This window comes from Sorghum bicolor, chromosome 1 (genome assembly GCF_000003195.3).
Source record: "Sorghum bicolor cultivar BTx623 chromosome 1, Sorghum_bicolor_NCBIv3, whole genome shotgun sequence".
Classification (NCBI taxonomy): Eukaryota; Viridiplantae; Streptophyta; class Magnoliopsida; order Poales; family Poaceae; genus Sorghum; species Sorghum bicolor.
This window is the reverse complement of record NC_012870.2, coordinates 14997895-15015667: the sequence shown is the minus strand read 5'-3', so window position 1 is coordinate 15015667 and position 17773 is coordinate 14997895. Positions and strand designations below refer to the sequence as shown.

The following is a 17773-nucleotide window of genomic DNA, read 5'->3' as shown; positions in this document are numbered from 1 at the left end:
GCTGATGCAGCGCACGGTGTAGTCCCGTGTCTGGTAGTGGTAGGAAAAGGACGGAGGAACACGTGGTGCTCGGCCAGCTGCTTATCGTTTTGTCGGTTTTCTCTAGGCTCTAGTAATTTTTTGACGGGAGGAGGTGGGCTGCAAGTTCTACAAAGTTCTGTGAACAACTACAGCTGAGTTCACAGCATTCGTCTGTCTCGTCTTCGTCTGTACGTGAAGGTGAAGAAGGTGCGAGTAAACGGAAGAATTGGTAGAAGTAGAAGAATGTCTCAAAAGCCCTATTTGATCAGCTAGACGTCGTTAAACGCTGTCTTTGTAGAACGTGCCAAAAGCTGCAAAATTTTAGGGGGTGGATTGTGTGATTGTCACAATTCGGTTAAAGCTTGTTAAAAGTTGCTTTACACAGAATTTGTGGAAGAATGTCTTAGACGGCCGTATTTGATCGGCTAGAGATCGTTGAAAGTTGTCTTTTTGTATATCGTGTTAAGAGCGATGGATTATGTTATTGTCGTAATTTAGGTAGACATTGTTAAAAACTGCTTTTCATATTTTGTGGGATAGCTAGAACTTTTAAAAGTCATAGTCTATGAGCTTGTGCTGATTCAAGTGTGATTTAAAATTATGTATACCGTTTTTTTTCTCCTCTAAATTTTCATCGCTTACTCTCCCGAGTCCGTTTCCGTTCACTCTGCATAAAAGTTACTATCTGATTTTACTATTTTACTAGGAACAGTAGTATGCAATGTGAAATCTGGACATTTAAGTACATGAAATTTTTACCTCATACAAGTCCTCGTTCAATTATTTTGAATATATCACTTTTCTCATTCCAAAGTCTCCGCCCATCTTCCACTCTGCCCTGAAGACTAACTAAGACCAATTAAGTCACGTTTTCATATTTTAATTGGACACTTTCCATTTATGATTAGGGTTTCTATTTATTTTGTTGTTTCATCCATAATCTGATCTCAACGGCTTGTGCTCAGACGAATTAAAATAGGATGTCTCCTATTCACAGTATAAAGCATAGTTCTATAGGTGTACATAGATCCATATAACTAAGAGTCCGTTTGCTTCCTTTAGTCTCTGGGACTAAACTTTAGTCCCTACATTGTTTTGTTTCGGAGACTAAAAGAAAGTAGATGAAAAAAAGACCAAAACTTTCCTATCAATAATGAGGGGCAAAGGGCTATCCTTTTAGGCCTTTAGTCCCCTTTAGTCATCCTAAGGGAGTGAAGAACTAACCATATAGTCCCTGTGTGTTAGTCACTTTGTTTGACAATTTAGGGATTATAAAAGGGATTAAAATGGAAAGACTAAACTTTAGTCCCATGGAACTAAAGACCCTAACAATTAGATGAATCATATTTAATTTGTAACTAACAAGCCAGCTAATATCTTATCTGTCACCCAACTTAAAATTAATTATTAGTTAGTTTTTTCCAGCTAACATAGTTAATATTGTCGTCAACTAATAAGTCAACTAATGTCTTACCTACCATCCTACTAACAAATAATTATTAGCCATTTTTCCCGCTAACAGAGTTAATAGTTAACTAGATGAGGATACGTTTAGATCCTTAGTAATAAGTTTGCTAATGTCTTTGCTTACCTATTATCTAGTTAATAGTTAGTTATCACTCCCCTTCATTTTAAATTTGATTTCTTTAGATACCTATTTTTTTACAATGTACTTAGTTACACTATAGTAGAAGCAATGTATTTAGAAAAAATAAAATGTCCTAACTTAATACAGAAGAAATAGTTTAGCTGTTTCAGATAACAACATAGCTAATAGTTAGTTAGGGGTGTTTGAGATTGTTGCTCTATGTTTTTAGCTTCACTTCATATTTTTTAGCTAAACGGTTTCAACTCCACGTACTCTATTTAATATAAAAAAGTGAACTCTAGGTTTTTGTAGAACAGTCTCAGACAATTTAGTCCATATTTTGGATACTAAATTGAAGGTCTAAATATTAACTAATTATGATATATAACAAAAGCTAATAGAGGTTAACTTATATGTAGAACTAGCAAAAGTGCCCGTGCGTTGCAACGGGATTTGATATGCTCAATAATTAAATGTTCGTATTAGCAGCATCCATGAAAATGGATGGGGGTAGACATCTTCCTTGAGACCTCATCCCCATGTCATGGAAGCTGATTGTGTGGTGGCACCAGATGGAGACCTTCGGCTTGTTTGTGTCATCCACGTTGCATGACCATTGCTCCTCCTTGCAGTCAAGGTAACTGAATGAGTCCAAGCTTTTGCTAGTGCCTTCCCGTGCAATGGAGGCGAGGACGAGCCTGAGGTGGCCAGCGCCTACTCGGCCAACGCTACGACGGTAGCACTCCGGCTAGAATGAGTGCAAGCGCAGGTCGCTTGAGCACGCGAGGGAGTCGAGCACAATTCACAAACTTAATTAGCTCCTGAGTGTGTCGAGGGCAAGGAGCACGCCAGGCCTCATCGTCCTGCGCGTCGGGATCGGGACAGTGGATGTGCGTGTGTGGGGTGCAAGGGATCTTGAGAATTGTGGGCTGAAGGATATCATCAACATAACTAAAAAAGATGAACTAAATAAATAATTTATATATTCGAGTCCAATACATATCACCGAAAAAGGGGGCAGGTTATCATCCTGCATAACTGAAAAAGAGTACTAATAATTTATAGGAACAATAGAAAGCTAATCTTCTGAAAAGAATATGCACTCAGTTATGCTTAATTCTAGAGTAAATGTTCTTCACATATATCACAGGCATCTAAAGATGTACCAGACACCTTAATAACATGGTTTATGCATAAGAGATCTAACAGTTAAAAAAAACCTGAATGAACTGTTAAATCAAAACCAATATCACACTTCATAAAAGCAGTATAGCATCCATAATAAAACTGGAATAGCAGGAAAATGAATGTCAATGCAAAATGCAATTCTCATATGACATGCGTAACTGTACTTTGCGTACCAATATCACACTTCATCAAGGTCAGGAGAATGAACACTGTTAATCCAACAATCAACTTCTTACAGGGCCATTCCTATTCCAGTTCTGAGGGAGAAAGGGGAACCTCCTCCGCCCACCCCTTGCACATGTGGATCGTGGATTTCTCGCCTTGTGAAATTATCCTGGCCATCCACCTTGCCCCGTTCACCTGCTCCACTACTTAGGAAGCGAGCTTCTGGTGACGGTGCATGAAGGGCCCGACCCTTGGTCCAAAGGCACGTGCAGGGGTGGTGTTGGGTCTAAAAATTTCTTGTACCTGTGTGGAAGAGTAAGTTCAGCACCTAAGAGATATATTTCTTTAAACCCGAAACAAAAGGTTCAATCCTAAAAATTATTCAGCTAATAGTTGCAGTACATGTTATCTATATTCAGATCGAATCAGGGAGCTCATGAATCAATAAGTACATCTTGTTTACATGTCCACCTCACCACGTCGCTTGTTGGCAAAAATATTTGTACAGAGTATCTAATTTCAAACTTCCTTATAAAGTGTTGATAATGTTCTGACTACAATCCCAACCTCTAAAAATACAATGAACAATGCGGCTACTATAAAAGTTGAATCAACGCGGCAATGTTCTAAAAACAGGCCTACTGGGTGATATAAAAACTCCCAATTTATTGTGATGTGATTATGTGAAGAAACAAAATCTGCAAACATTTTATCAACAAGATTATTTGCTCACCAGTCTTGATGACCTTTGTTTTTTACACCGATAGGAAGGAGATAATGCTTCAATATATGCAGCTATGTTTAATATTCCTCAGCAGTACTCTTCTCCGTATCAAGACTGGTGAGTACCAATATTCAAGTAACCCCTAGTGCTACTCTTGTCAGTACGTGAGTAACATAAGAATCAGTGGCGTTACTTTTCTTCAGACTGCAGTTTAAAGAAGAGGAAGAAATAACATATGAAAAAAAAAACTGGAGTAATAGCAATAGGAACCATACCTTGTTCGAGATAGGAAATTCACATTCACATTTTGTCAAACTCAGAATCCATCAGCTCTGAACATTTAAGTCTCTTTAAAGGTTGGTCCTCTAAAGTATCACCATTGTCTGATTTAATATTGAAAGAATCCATATTCTGTAAGACAAAAAAAAAGGATCTGCACATTAAACAATAAGCTCTATGTCCTACTGTAACAAGCACATTGCATCTGGAACTGACGAAGTTCCTTTCACAACAATCGAATCAATATATGATCTAATCTGAAGGTCCTTTCACAACAATCCATCGAACAAAAATATGTACAATGATTAAATAAGAACAATTAGTGAGCAAGCTAACCTTGTTGATCGTGTGTACAACGAATCTTTGGTTCTTGTTCAGAGTTGTACTTGCTCTTCTCATCGAGAGCAGAATTCGAGATTCAAGGATATAGTTTTGTACTTTGCTCAGTGAAATCAGGAAATTCTCCTGCACGTCGAGGAAATTTATGAGGATAACCCAACCAAATCTGTAGTATATAAAGAAGCCAAAAAAGCAGATGAAATTCGTGTCGAACTTGGATTTGAATTCGAGATTCAAGGATATAGGTTTGTACTTTGCCCAGTGAAATCAGAAAATTCTCCTGCACGTCGAGGAAATTTATGAGGATAACCCAACCAAATCTGTAATATATAAGAAGCCAAAAAAGCAGATGAAATTCGTGTCGAACTTGGATTTGAGGTCAAACATACCTTGCATTTGATTTATTTTTTTTTTCAATCCAATTCCAATTAAGACCTGTTCAGACAAAATCGCGTCGGTCTGCGCCGCTCCGCCCGACTCCGAGTCTGTTCCGACGTCCCTGTGCCTCGATAGCCTTGGCGTCTGCGTAGCCAATGCACAACACGCTGAGGATTGCTAGTGGTCACGGCGTGGTCATGGCCTGCGGCGTTTGCGGCGTTGAAGCGGCGAGCGAGGGCGATGAGACAGAGAACCAGAGTGGGCGAGCGGGTGGCAGCGAGCGCACGTGGCCGCAGCCGTGACGACGATGCGTCTCGGTGGCCTTCGCTACCTTCCATCCGGCGTCCGCGTAGGCGGCGTCCAGTGGTGGCGGCGGCGACCGGCGACGCAAAACTTTTTTTTTTCTTTTTTTGACAGAAAACAACATCCACACGAGGGGGAGGGAAACAGAGAGGGCATGAAGGCCAGTCGTCCACGCGAGGGAGAGGCAAGCTGCGCCGCGAGCAGGCCGTGCCGGAAGAATGGGCCAAAATACAACGAGTGGGATAGTTGGTTGGTAAAATGGGCCAGACGAAAAACGGTCCAGACGAAAAAGGCCTTTTTATTATTAGGGATAGATTTACTAAAAAAAATCAATTACTTTACGTTTAGCCTAATATCCTACGACTGCCAGATCGCGAAGGAATTGTGATACGGCCCAACCGAAGTCTATACTACCCAGGACCAGGAGGAAGGCTGAAGCGAGAGGCCAGAATTGCTGCTGGGTGCTGGCCGTAGCGGGCGAACCAAGATCACGGTCACGGGCGCGAGAGATCGGAGCACGGCATGTCGGAGGAGCAGTTCCTCACCGTGGCGGTGGAAGCCGCCAAAAGCGCCGGCGAGGTTCTTCTCCTGCAATCTCTGCCTTTTCTGGCCCTTCTTATGGGCTCGTCTCCTCACTGGTTTGCTGATTTCCTGAGCAGGTTATTCGCAAGGGATTTTACCAGACCAAGAACGTCGAGCACAAGGGCCAGGTATGCTCTCCGTCTCCTTCGCACTCATCCATCTGGGGATTTTGGTTCCCCATGTCGGTGTTGATGCATGCGCCACACCATTGCGGTTGCGTCCCATCGATTGGATTGGGATTTTGGTACTCACGCTGCTGCGCACATTGCTCGCCGGTGACAGGTGGATTTGGTGACGGAGACGGACAAGGCCTGCGAGGACCTAGTCTTCGACCACCTACGGAAGCACTTCCCGGACCACAAGTTCATCGGGGAGGAGACGTCCGCGGCGCTCGGGGCCACCGCCGACCTCACCGACGACCCCACCTGGATCGTCGACCCCCTCGACGGGACCACTAATTTTGTCCATGGGTACAATGGCGTCCTACCCTGCACTGCACTTTTTTTTTTGTTCAAATCTGCCCTCTAATTATGTTTCCTCTTCTCATCCCAATATTGTGCGGGTCTCTTGCATTGCAGTTTCCCATTTGTATGCGTCTCGATTGGCCTCACCATTGGGAAAATTCCCACTGTCGGTGTCGTCTTCAACCCCATCATGAACGAGGTATTATAAGTGATTCAGAATCCAGCATAATGTTCACATATGTAGTGTTGATTCAGAATCCAACATAATGTTCACATATTTAGTGTTGCAATGAGTGGGAGTAAGCTATATAATCTGTCCCCTAATTCTGTCTGATATATTTTGCTACTGAATTTTGTAAAGATGTTAGTCTAATCTCAAGCTGCATTTTCCATTTATCCCATCATGAATGAGGTATTAAATGATTCAGCATGCAGCATAATGTTCACATATGTGGTGTTGCATTGAGTGGAAGAACGCTATATAATCTGTCCCCTAATTCTAATTGTCTGATATATTTTGCCACTGAATTTTGTAAAGGTATTAGTCTAATCTCAAGCTGCTTGTTCCGTTTAGCTTTTCACGGCGGTCCGTGGAAAAGGGGCTTTCCTGAATGGCTCTCCAATTAAAGGTATACCCTGATTTAGCGACAATCATTTGAACAGGTTGCTCCCTGCACACTTTTCTCCTCAAGCTGCTAATGCTAGTTTGAATATGTGCATCTTTCTTATGCAGCATCATCTCAAGATGAGTTAGTGAAGGCTCTTCTGGTAACAGAGGTAACTGGTGCTCTCAAGAATTAAATTAAACCATGCAGTCAAGTTTGTTTTCACTAGAGGATGATAGTATATGCAGGAACTCTATTGCTGCTTCTTCCTCTTAAAATTTCAATAATCTCATAACAATCTAGTTTGAAAAGAAAATCAGTAGGAACTATTATCTAAATAATTGGGCGCGCAACCTGCATTTGTTTCCTGATTTTAGTCAAACATCCTTCTAAAAGATTGAATTAGAGGACTAACTAGCCGGGTGCAAACATGTTACATGGATAAGAAATGCATATTGAAGAAAGTTAATTCTTGTATGCTCTTTTATTTCATCACCTGGCATACTTTTTTTTTCCATATCTTCACGTGGCATGCTTTATTTTGATAGCTGTGACTTGATTTTGGTTTGGAGGGCAGTGCTCCCATGTAATGCATCTTGTAAACTGTGGATGACAATGTACATCCTAGGACCTCTTGTATAATCCTTTTATTTTGTCTCCTGACATTCTTGAATACCTTGATAGCTGTGACTTGATTTTTGGCTTGAATGGCAAATGCTCCTGTGTAACTGCATGTAGTACATCTTCTTGACTGTGGTGGCAATTTACATCTTAGAACCTCTTACTCAAAAGAACCTACTGGAAATACTGAACTGATAATTATACTGATTGATCAGGTTGGAACCAAAAGAGACAAGGCCACTTTGGATGATACAACCAACAGAATCAACAAGCTACTATACAAGGTAAATTCTGTGAAGTAACATCAGTTGCCTCGAATATAAATACAGTTTAACATATCAATATTCCTAACCGCAGTTCCTTTTTTCCAGATTCGATCCATACGGATGTGTGGCTCATTGGCGTTAAACATGTGTGGAGTTGCCTGTGGTAGACTTGATTTGTGTTATGAGATGGGATTTGGTGGCCCCTGGTACGGTTCAACCAAATTAATAACAGTGGTTTGAACAAAAAAATACCAAAGTGCATGTGTTCATCTCAAATAGCTAATTTTCCTCCAGGGATGTTGCTGCTGGAGCTGTAATTCTTCAGGAAGCTGGGGGCCTTGTTTTTGACCCGTAAGTCAGCGAGTTTGGCCAAAAAGCTTTTGTGACCACAATTTGATTGAGTGTCTCTGAATGTCTGTGACTTTATTTCTTCTGATTGGCAGAAGCGGTGGAGAGTTTGATTTGATGTCGCGAAGAATGGCGGGATCAAACAGCTTGCTGAAGGATAAGTTTGTCAAGGAACTGGGGGACACCAATTGAAACAAATGCTACCATTATTCCTGGAGCAGAATAAGACAATAAGATTGCCTTTGCTGCATGGTGGTTAACAATATTTTTCGGCAAAAAATTTCCATGTAATACACAAGGAACACTGTCTTGCACAACTATGTTGGATGCAAAACATTTTATTGAGTTTTTGTGATTACATGGGGATGCATAGGTTGAAGCAACGGGCCCAACTTTATATATCATATGTTTGGATGCAAGGGGTTTTGCCCAATTTAATGTGCTGGAAGGGAAAAACGGGTATTCTGGAGAACATATATCAAATTACTGTTTATCTTTATGCATTTGTTGATAATACGGTTGCTACGCTGCAAACAATTGCGGTTGCATATTTTAGGCAGTGGAGTGCCCTTTTTTTTTAAGCAACACCACTCTCCTTTATTTGATATAGAAGAGCTGTAAGAGTTACATACACCATCTTGGGGACTCGAAAATCAAACATGCTGGCGACGTTAGCATGGATAGCGTTACGAGCGATGTTATGACTTATGAGCATCGATATTGGACTCCCTCGCGTTGTTCTCTTGAAAGTTTTGCCTGAAGGCTGCCTTCCTCGCGTTGATCTCCTGAAAGATTTGCTCATAAACTCCAAGGTTGCCTTGTAGAATATTCTTCATAAACTCCAAGGCTGTCTTGTGGAATATTCTTCTTGACGAAGGTAGTGGAGTGTTTGTTCGCTTTGAGTTTGGCACCATAGCAATGGGCCGAAGTTATCTTGGGCCTTGTTTAGTTCCAAAATATTTTGCAAAATCGACATTGTAGCTTTTTCGTTTGTATTTGACAAATATTGTCCAATCATGGACTAACTAGGCTCAAAAGATTCGTCTCGTCAATTTCGACCAAACTGTGCAATTAGTTTTTATTTTTGTCTATATTTAATACTTCATGCATGTGTCTAAAGATTCGATGTGACGGGGAATCTGAAAAATTTTGCAAAATTTTTTGGGAACTAAACCAGGCCTTGATGCGCCACTACACCTACACCTAAAATTCGATATTCGCAGTCGATTTGGCAGTGTGCTGCCGCCATTGGGCCATTTGGGCAGCAACGTGCCAATGTGCCGCCATTGGGCCATTGGGCAGCAATCAGCAAGCCGCGCATAGCACTGCCTGCTGTCTGGACTCTGGAGCCTGGACTGAGGTATCCAAGGCAAGGACACTCACCAATTCACCATCCATGTCCATGGAAGCGGCGGCGGCGAGCTCGGTTGGGGCTGAATTCGGTCCCGCCCTCGGGTTCAGGAACATCCACCGCCGCACCCTTCCTTATTGTTGGCGCCCGCGTTCGCCCCGGCCGGCCTCGCTTAGCCTCTGCGGAGGCTGGGGAGCCCGTCCCCGCGGCGCCATCGCCGCGGCGTCCGGCGACCAGCGGCGGCGGCAGCTGGGAGAGCTCGAGGCGGAGGCAGAAGCTGGCTCGGCCTTGGGTCCTACGAGGAGCAGCCCCCGCGAGGTGACGACCCCTTTGCTAGCTATCCGCGGCCCGTCTCTCGCTCGTCGTTCCTGGCTGCCAATCCCAGCTCCGTGGACTCACTCTTGCCCTCCTGGTTTGCCTGTGCAGGTGAGGGAGGAGATGGCGCGGTGCTTCGACCTCGTCCGCCGCCTCGGCAGGGGCGCCGTCTACCTCGGCTCCTCCAGGGTCCCGCCCACGCACCCGCACTTCCTCCAAACCACCGAGCTCGCCAGAGAGGCAAGCAGTACTTACTATTAGCAATCCACTAGCATTCACAACATGTTGCTAGTTTCAGCAGGCAGTGCAGTGCAGGCATATTGTTGGCCTAACTAACATAGTTCCTTCAAGAGTTAGACTGTTAGAAGAACGCCGTAAACAATCTATTCAGACATGAGCCATTAAATCGAATTCGACATTTCCACTGGAAGTAGCTGTAGAGTGTAGATATCAGAGCCGCGCCATTGCCATTGTGCACCATATCTTTCTGCATTTGCTCAGCTAGCTGACTGCGCATCAACAGATAGCTCGGCTGCTCGACTGCACCACATGGACCGGAGCTGGCCCTGGGCTGATGGATGCTGCCATCCAAGGCGCCCTTGAGGCGGGCAAGCCGGTCGGCGGCTTGAAGATTGCAAAGGAGGCAGGTGAATGGACAAGCTCAGGCTTCCATCCTTACCTGCCACCAGAGACCTACCTCACATGCAGGTACCTGAATTTTTTTTTCTGAGGATGCAAAAATAAGATTCACCTAGTGGATGCGCAACTTATGGGGCATGGCGATCGCTGTGGGCTAAGCTGAATTTTCAGGTTCTTCTCAGCGAGGAAGCATGGCCTTGTGGATGCTGCGGTGCGGAGCAGCCCTACCGACAGAACCGCCGTGGTTGCACTGCCAGGAGGGGTCGGGACGCTGGACGAGTTGTTTGAGATCATGGCGCTGATTCAACTAGAGAGGATTGGATCAGCGCTCCCGGTCCCGTTCTTGCTCCTCAACTACGATTCTTATTACTCCAAGCTGCTGGACTTTCTGAATGACTGCCAGGAGTGGGGCACGGTTGCTCCGGGGGAAGTGGAGTCACTTTGGAAGGTCTGTGATGGGAATCATGAAGCTTTGGAGTACCTTGCAGAGTTCTACAATGTTCCTGCTGACCAAAGAAATTACCAAATATCACCACAGTTGAAGCAGCACAGGACTTCGTACGCTGCAAGCTGATCACAGGACCTCATTTGTCGTTCCTCTAGCTTTAGCAAGTTTTTCGAGTGAATTACATCAAATAGGCTTTTAGCCCTTGGAAGCAACATTCTGAGAACAGTCGCTGTACATCTGAATTTTAGTTATTGATTGACAACGGTTGTGATGAAGCGACTTATGTTGAAGTTAGCATCAGATGATTGTTTGACCATGAAGCATCTAATTATGTTTGACTATTAAGATTTTCAATCCATGATTGCTGCAGCTCCATTGCAGTAATATGTTACCCACAACAAAACAGAAAAACTGAAATATTTGCAATACAAGTTTAATCAGAGGCTCAAGACATATCTGCAAACTCAGACAAATACATTGTAATACATTTTACTACAGTATAAACCGAAATTTTGCCCAGACAGATGGCAGATGAATCAGTTACATGTTCTTGTCCATATTATAATTAAACGTCATGTAGAAAGGGGAAAAAAAAAAGAGAAAGGTCCAAGAAATCCCCATTTCCCCATTGTCAACCAGGCTCAGTTGACGAGTCTCAACTCCCAAGCAATCCAATCAAGAAACTCCATTCACTCGTAGGCAGATGCAAAGGCTGCCCGCCAAGACTGATCGTCGTCGTGCGTCAATGGAGCATCGCACGAGTACTCCGGTGTCCTCTCATTCTCGTGGTGGTAGAAGGCACCCAAAGCCGACTCTGGCAGCCGGCTCTCCGCAAGGTGCACCTTCATCGTCTCCAGCTCCATCTCGTGCTTCTTCCTAAGCTTCTCCAGCTGCTTCTTCAGCTTCTCGTTCTCTTGCAACAACGCAGCAGTCCTTTCCTGCAAAACAGTGGAAGCACACAATTAAGTTGTCTTTCACCTTGTATGATAACTAGAGAAGAACACCAATGACGAGTTTTAAGTTTGAACTGACCTTTTCTAGTGTAGATGCTTCCTCAGCTTCTCTCAATCTGACGAGCAGTTCTCCAGCAGCATGAACAGCTTCAGCGGTGTCTCGCAGCTGAATGCGGAGCCTTCTGTTCTGTTCTTTCAGCTGACCCCTCTCCTTTTCTCGGTCGATTCGCACTGTGGAAAGCTCTGCGGCAAGGGCCGCAGCAAAGGCCGTCCCGCAGCCCTTCCTGCCTGCTTTGGCAGCCGCCCTCTTCACCTCAGAGATTGCTTCCATAACTCGGCGGTGCTTCTCGAGAAGATCATTATACAGCTCCTGGAGCTCAACATAATGCTCAACCATCCTGGCGTGGCCGTACATCGCCCGTTGAAGAGCATCATCTAGCTCTGCTGTGCACTTCTTCTCATTGCAGAGCTCCATCTCGGTCTTCTCTGCATGCATCCTGTTTGATTCTAGATCGACCCTCAGCTCCTCGGTGAGTGAGATCCACTTGCTCTCAGACTCCATCCATTTCTGTCTTTCTTTGTCAAGTTCATACTCCTGGTCTGTGCTGCCGTTCCTTAACTGGTCAAGAAGGCTACCAGTTGTTGATACAATAGTCTGGTTTTTGAGTTGCTCCTTCAGACTCTCGATTTCAGCAAGAAGTGCCTCCCTCTCACTCACACCAAGTGACACCTTACTATCATGACATTGTTCAGAAACCATGCCTTCGCTAGTTAGTTCTTCTGCAGGTGCCATACCATTTGAACCTGGGCCATCTTCTGACCTGTTCTTATATTGGTCAATCTGCGACACAACAGATGAAAATGTAAATGAAAGGGAAATAACTGTCTGAAGTATATTTGATTCATCTCAGTACATACCAAAGTGCTCAGCTCCTTGATCTTTGCTGCTTGTTCTTCACATAAAGCTTCAAGCTCAGTTTCTCTCTTGGAAGCAATTTCCTTGGTTATGCTGCCATCCTGCTCAATTTAAACAGTTAAGTAAATGATACGAATCAAATAAAAATAGTCCAATCATATAGCTTGAAAGACAAACCTTAATTGAAGCGCTAGCTGATTCATTAGATGTGGCCCCCAAGGCTAACACAATCTGTTTGTCTGAGTTTACATTTTCTGCCTGATTTTCATTTGTGTCCATTGGCTTCTTGCAGGATGAACAAAGATTGCTTCCTTGGTCCTCAGGTAGAGCCTGAGCAACTGTACTGAATTTTGCTGTTGACTGACGAGGATTCACCGCAAAATGGTCAAATGAAAGGCCAATAAATGATTTTCGTGGGGCTGGATTCTGTTGATGATACTCTATAATGTGCAAACCACGTTGGAGACTTGCAGCCAGTGAGTCAGTAGGACTAAGCTTGCTTGATTGTAGAGAGGAACGAACTGCACTATTTCTGCACACTTCAACATTTCTATCACCTGGGCTGTCAGATACTCTAAGCTTGCTTGGTGATAATCCCGGTGAAGTGATGCTTTTTCTTGCCTTGTTGTGGATCTTTGGAGAAGAGCACAATGTAGGATCCTGAATAGGTGACAACCGTGGGGAGGCACTAATTGATAGACTAGATTTTCTGTCAGAACCGAGCTCTTCATTAGCATTTGTATTGTTAGATACTTCTTTGTGCTCTTCCTGTTGTGGACCATCAAAATCATCTATGATAACTTGATCATCTTCTCCACTTCTTCCCATAGAACAAGGAGTGTTTTCATCTCCACTCTCCGCATCCATGAAGTCATCAAAGGTATCTTCAGATGAAGAGTGAAGCTTGCTAATTTGATCACGCAGTTCTTGCACATCTTCTTCATCAACATCCATTTCTTCCTCTGAATCAACTTCTATGTGAGGCAAGATAAGAGAGCGGTTGAGGCTCACTCGCAAAGTATGCAAGCTTTCACGGGCACTTTGTGCACTGAAGTATCTAGCCTTGCAAGTTGTAGTATCCCCAGACTTCGTTCTTATGAGTTCATCCTGCAAGAAATTAAATAATTAGCAAGTCTGTGTAGATGGTAGGTACTTCTACATGCTTTTGAGTTCTGAGGTAATACCTTTAACTGACGTATCTGATCACTCAAACCATTAACATCATCTTCTGATATCTCATTTATCACAGGTTTGTTTGGCATTAGCTTTGCTCGCTCACCAAATCTTAGTGTACTTAAGGTTCCAGATCTGCATCTGCAGTTTCCAATGTACTGATCAACACAAGAATATGTAATAAAAGGCATAAAAGGAACACAAGAACAGAAAATACCTGTGCTCTGAAGAAATTGAACACAGAAATATAACCCTGGAGTTGCCACCTAGTGTATCCTTCAGCACATGTGTCAAACGGGATTGCTCATATGGTAAATCAACCTTATGGGACTCTGGAGTTTCTGAAAGAACGTTGACTAGTTTCCTGAAATGACAGCATGCAGGTGTGAGGCTTTGGATTTTCTAAATATTTTGTTCACAGTGGAGTATCTCAATCATACATTTTTTTTCTTTTAAAAAAGGGTAATTTGGCATATTGCATTTGGAGCCCATAGGACATCAAGACAAATATCAAGTTGATAGTCAAAAAAAATATATCAAAGAAGCAATTACAGATTTACATACCCAAGCCTTGAAAGAGACTTCTTAAGATGTCTTTCCTCCTTTGTGGAATGCTTTGCTGCACCATCAAGTTCATCAGTGTCAGGACCAGCAAGGTCAACAAAGGTAATTCTGCTTGTTCTTGAACTGCTAAACCCATGTGATGAACCCTGTGAAGAGAGCAAATCCAAAAGATAAATCAGCAGATGTACATCCTATATATTTATTATAATAAGACAGAATATGAAGGTGAAATCCTGAGATTTAGAAAGGCTGACAGTTATTACAATATGCAACAAAGAACCTGGAGCTAGCAAAAAAAAAAGTAGCATGTACCTTGCTCCATGCTTCAATAATGCAGGTGAATATCACATGAGAGCGGGAACTTTTCAAGTTCATACTGGTGGTGCCGACTTTTCTGTTTGACAATCCCTGTAAAGGAAAATAAACTCGGTTATCATGAGAACACTAATCTAAAGAACTATCCTACTAATCAAAAGAAGCATTCTTACAAAACAGACTAATCAACAATAGCCACAGTAACACTACAACTATGGTAAACAAAACACTGATGCAGTAGCTGCTGCTGTTGTTACAGAAATTTTAGAGATGTGCATACAATAAATACGAGTCTTGATATCAAGCAAGCTTTTATATTCCGGATGGTGTTGCATGCTGATTACACCAGCGTGATATATTGGTTTCGTTCCACAACAGTATAGAGATGATCAGATGATAAGATTACAGTTCAAAAATATAGAAGAGAAACTAAATGACAAACTTTTGTGTTACTCTAATTGGTGAAATTTGTTCTTATAAGAACATAATCATTACTTGAAATCGTAATATTGGATTTGTTCTATTCTCCAACTATAACCTTGACGGAAGCATAAAAATGTTTATCTAGAACACATGATGAGCGATCAAAAGCCTGTTCCAGATAAATATATATCTTTAAAAAAAATCAACCACTCCAATAATTTAGAAAGTTCTTTAATCTTTTCTATATTGCCAACTTGCGAATTCAGTAGCAACAATTGTCAGATAAACTTGCAAATTCATTGTTCATGCCTGGACCAGAGCATCCACTGTCCAGGAACATAGAGAAAACAACATGAATCGGAAGTAATCTTATACCTTCATCAAGATCTGATTGATATCCTCTACTGTTGACACGTACTCATCAGTCAAGTTCTCAACATGGATACCATTGCCAGCATTCTCTTTTATCTAAAGAGAGTGAAGTTGGATGAGATATCTGCATAAACCAATAGCAACTGCAATAGGATAATTTTCTTGTCGAATAATCTACCTGTAGGTCACGCTGAGATGGTTCCAACAGATCATTGATCTGCTCGTTATGTACCTGCAACAAGTTGGAAAAGCAAATCATATTATATGTTATTTTTATTCAGCTCTAGAAACCATTTCCAAGACACAATTGAGTTGAAAACAACCAAATTACTGCACACCTCGAGGAACGAGCAACGGCATTGGTAGCTCGTCTGCTTGTCAGGAGAACTCTCTCGCATCTACACAGTGAAGGAGCAACGTCAAGTCAACAAGATCACTCACAATTTACCAAAAAATGAAAGGACGGGTGAAGAATCTCAGTGAAGGAGCAACGTCAAGTCAACAAGATCACTCACAATTTACCAAAAAATGAAAGGACGGGTGAAGAATCTCCTTACTCTTTGGATTCGAGAGAACAGGTTCTGGAAAACCCGAGGAACGACGCCCCGGTCAGCATGGTCAGAGCCACTGTCAACCATGGCGCCGAGAGGGCCCCACATGGTGTATGTCTTTCCTGTGCCACTCTAGTAGCATGGCACACATACAAGCATCAGCAACAGGAACCGAGGAGCAGAGAACACGATACGGACTGCTTGGATTAGCAGCAGTTAGTACCTGGCCATAGCAGACGAGGGATGTGTTGAATCCGGCAAGAGCGTTCTCGATCATGGGCAATCCTACCAGATCGAACGCATCGGCCTGCGAACAATCACCAATTGGCAGAATTCGTTCAGACTCGCGCACGATTGGGCATGCTACTCGGCGTAAATGGGTTTTAAGCTTTGCTTGTATACCTGAGAGGCCCTGTCTTCGAGGACGCCATCCACTGGGAAGAACCGGTCGCCGACAGCGACTGAGTCTGGGGCGGTCTTGCGGACGAACCACAGATCCTTGCCGTCCACCGGGCGGGTCACCGTCGGCCGCACCCTCACCACCACCTGCGCGCATCCCCCACACACATCAGGAAAACAAGCTCGCAAGTCGCAACTCTTCCGAGATCTCAAATTGCCATGGTAGGAACCTGCATCGGGTGAACCGATGCATGGCACGGTAGACGGTACCTTGACGGAGGGCTCGTCGTCGGCTGGCGCGGTGGTAGCAGCCGTGGAGTGATCCTCCACGACGGTGGCCGCCGGCGGAGCCGCAGCTGCTGGTTGCTTGGGGCGCGGCGAGGATGCGCCCTTGGCGGGCGACGCCGGCGGCGAGGAGGCGAGGTTGGGGTGGAGGTTCTCCTGGTCGACGGCGCGCGGGGATGCGGCGCCGGCGAAGGCGGAGAGCGAGCGCGACGCTTGCCGCTTCAGGTTCCGCCGCAGCATCTCCATGGCCGCTTACTGCTGCTGCTTCGTATTACTCCGGCGAGACGCCGATCAGCTAGCAGAATCGAGGGGATCGAGAGCGGGGAGGAGAGGGGAAGGGAGGAGGAGGAGGGGACGAGGGAGGGATGCTTCTCGCTTGCTTGGAAGATTGAGATGCGAGGCGGATGCGCGTGACTGTCCCGTCCGTTGGAATTTAATTCGAAAACTTTTGAAACGGGGGAGGCGGCGTGGGGTGGAAAACGATAGCGTGGCGGTCGGCTCGATCCGACCGGTTGATCCGTGATGGACGGTCGTGCGCGTGGGCTGGTGGGTGGTGTGGTGTCGTGCGCTGCCCCGCGGGGTTACCGGACCGCAACTAGCCGTTGGGGAGCGGTGTGTCCGTGCTAGAGGCCAGAGCCAATGCGTCGGATGCGTCGTGGAAAGCTGGCGGGCCAGATCATCTGTGATTTTTATTTCAACGCGATTTATGTAGGTCCTGTTCCCTCACTAGCCTGTTGGATTTATTTTAGCTACTATTAAATTATTGAAGAAAAATAATTAATTACATATTATTTATGGTATTTTGCTGATGTGACAGCATATTTATTGAAGAAAGAGGTAGAAAAAATAAGACTCTAAGTCTTATTTAAACTCTAAATCCATATTGTTCAAGGTAATAAATAACCTATGATACAGTCTGCATTATGAGTGCCTTTAGAGTAACTCCAACAGTTTGCTAAAAGTACTTGGCATACTAGGATTTTTGCCAAAACCACGAAAAACAGCCTCCAACAAGTTGGCAAAACTACTTGCCAATTTTGTGAGCTTGGCAAAATTCCCCCTTCACTTGGCAAATATGTCAAGTCCTCCATCGTTTGGCATCACGTGTATCCCAATTTGTCAACTAGTTTTGCCAACTTGTTGGAGGCTCAATTTTATGATTTTGTCAAAAATTCTAGGATGCCAAGTTATTTTGTCA

At 43.9% G+C, this 17773-nt stretch overlaps 4 protein-coding genes across 12 annotated transcripts; 2 read left to right on the top strand and 2 right to left on the bottom strand.

Annotated features, from left to right (window-relative positions):
• LOC110431695 lies at positions 2567-5159 on the bottom strand. Of its 9 annotated transcripts, none has more exons than XR_002449127.1 (6): positions 4740-5149; positions 4558-4624; positions 4302-4430; positions 3962-4097; positions 3696-3890; positions 2567-3265 (listed from the first exon to the last, which is right to left on the bottom strand). XR_002449127.1 is itself a non-coding variant. In XM_021451055.1 (5 exons), exons 1-4 carry the CDS (start codon positions 5018-5020, stop codon positions 3987-3989), a joined length of 627 nt encoding a protein of 208 aa, XP_021306730.1. In that variant the 5' UTR covers positions 5021-5159; the 3' UTR covers positions 2567-3265; positions 3962-3986. The 9 variants fall into 9 exon arrangements, 1 of the variants encoding a protein (XP_021306730.1); XR_002449122.1 differs by having other exon boundaries at positions 4519-4584; positions 4694-5148; XR_002449125.1 differs by having other exon boundaries at positions 3696-3834; positions 4519-4584; positions 4694-5148.
• On the top strand, positions 5366-8370 carry LOC8063002 (inositol monophosphatase 3). Its single transcript, XM_002466826.2, has 10 exons — positions 5366-5564; positions 5645-5695; positions 5850-6037; positions 6146-6230; positions 6606-6660; positions 6765-6808; positions 7473-7541; positions 7629-7729; positions 7818-7874; positions 7967-8370. The coding sequence occupies exons 1-10, from the start codon at positions 5508-5510 to the stop codon at positions 8061-8063; spliced, it is 804 nt and encodes a 267-aa protein (XP_002466871.2). The 5' UTR covers positions 5366-5507; the 3' UTR covers positions 8064-8370.
• On the top strand, positions 9112-10924 carry LOC8064540. The gene is made up of 4 exons (XM_002466825.2): positions 9112-9540; positions 9649-9777; positions 10061-10245; positions 10348-10924. Exons 1-4 carry the CDS (start codon positions 9268-9270, stop codon positions 10748-10750), a joined length of 990 nt encoding a protein of 329 aa, XP_002466870.1. The 5' UTR covers positions 9112-9267; the 3' UTR covers positions 10751-10924.
• Positions 11078-16991, bottom strand: LOC8063001 (kinesin-like protein KIN-12C). Its single transcript, XM_002464231.2, has 15 exons — positions 16561-16991; positions 16294-16437; positions 16115-16198; positions 15898-16023; positions 15679-15738; positions 15519-15572; positions 15344-15436; positions 14543-14638; positions 14231-14376; positions 13884-14030; positions 13678-13807; positions 12671-13600; positions 12496-12594; positions 11657-12418; positions 11078-11562 (listed from the first exon to the last, which is right to left on the bottom strand). Exons 1-15 carry the CDS (start codon positions 16819-16821, stop codon positions 11314-11316), a joined length of 3381 nt encoding a protein of 1126 aa, XP_002464276.1. The 5' UTR covers positions 16822-16991; the 3' UTR covers positions 11078-11313.

Bases quoted from the DNA above. Each gene is read 5' to 3' on its own strand.
- LOC110431695 (XM_021451055.1), bottom strand. From the start codon at position 5,020: ATGGAAGGTAGCGAAGGCCACCGAGACGCATCGTCGTCACGGCTGCGG. The intron at 4,431-4,518 runs GTTCGACACGAA...CTCGACGTGCAG, and splicing joins AATCTCGAATTCAAATCCAA to GAGAATTTCCTGATTTCACT. The intron at 4,098-4,301 runs GTTAGCTTGCTC...TTTGTCTTACAG, and splicing joins TTGTACACACGATCAACAAG to AATATGGATTCTTTCAATAT.
- LOC8063002 (XM_002466826.2), top strand. From the start codon at position 5,508: ATGTCGGAGGAGCAGTTCCTCACCGTGGCGGTGGAAGCCGCCAAAAGC. The intron at 6,038-6,145 runs GTACAATGGCGT...CTTGCATTGCAG, and splicing joins ACCACTAATTTTGTCCATGG to TTTCCCATTTGTATGCGTCT. The intron at 7,730-7,817 runs GTACGGTTCAAC...ATTTTCCTCCAG, and splicing joins ATGGGATTTGGTGGCCCCTG to GGATGTTGCTGCTGGAGCTG.
- LOC8064540 (XM_002466825.2), top strand. From the start codon at position 9,268: ATGTCCATGGAAGCGGCGGCGGCGAGCTCGGTTGGGGCTGAATTCGGT. The intron at 9,778-10,060 runs GCAAGCAGTACT...GCGCATCAACAG, and splicing joins CCACCGAGCTCGCCAGAGAG to ATAGCTCGGCTGCTCGACTG. The intron at 10,246-10,347 runs GTACCTGAATTT...CTGAATTTTCAG, and splicing joins GAGACCTACCTCACATGCAG to GTTCTTCTCAGCGAGGAAGC.
- LOC8063001 (XM_002464231.2), bottom strand. From the start codon at position 16,821: ATGGAGATGCTGCGGCGGAACCTGAAGCGGCAAGCGTCGCGCTCGCTC. The intron at 16,024-16,114 runs GTACTAACTGCT...CCATGCTACTAG, and splicing joins CCCTCGTCTGCTATGGCCAG to AGTGGCACAGGAAAGACATA. The intron at 12,595-12,670 runs GTTTGTCTTTCA...TAAATTGAGCAG, and splicing joins CAGCTAGCGCTTCAATTAAG to GATGGCAGCATAACCAAGGA.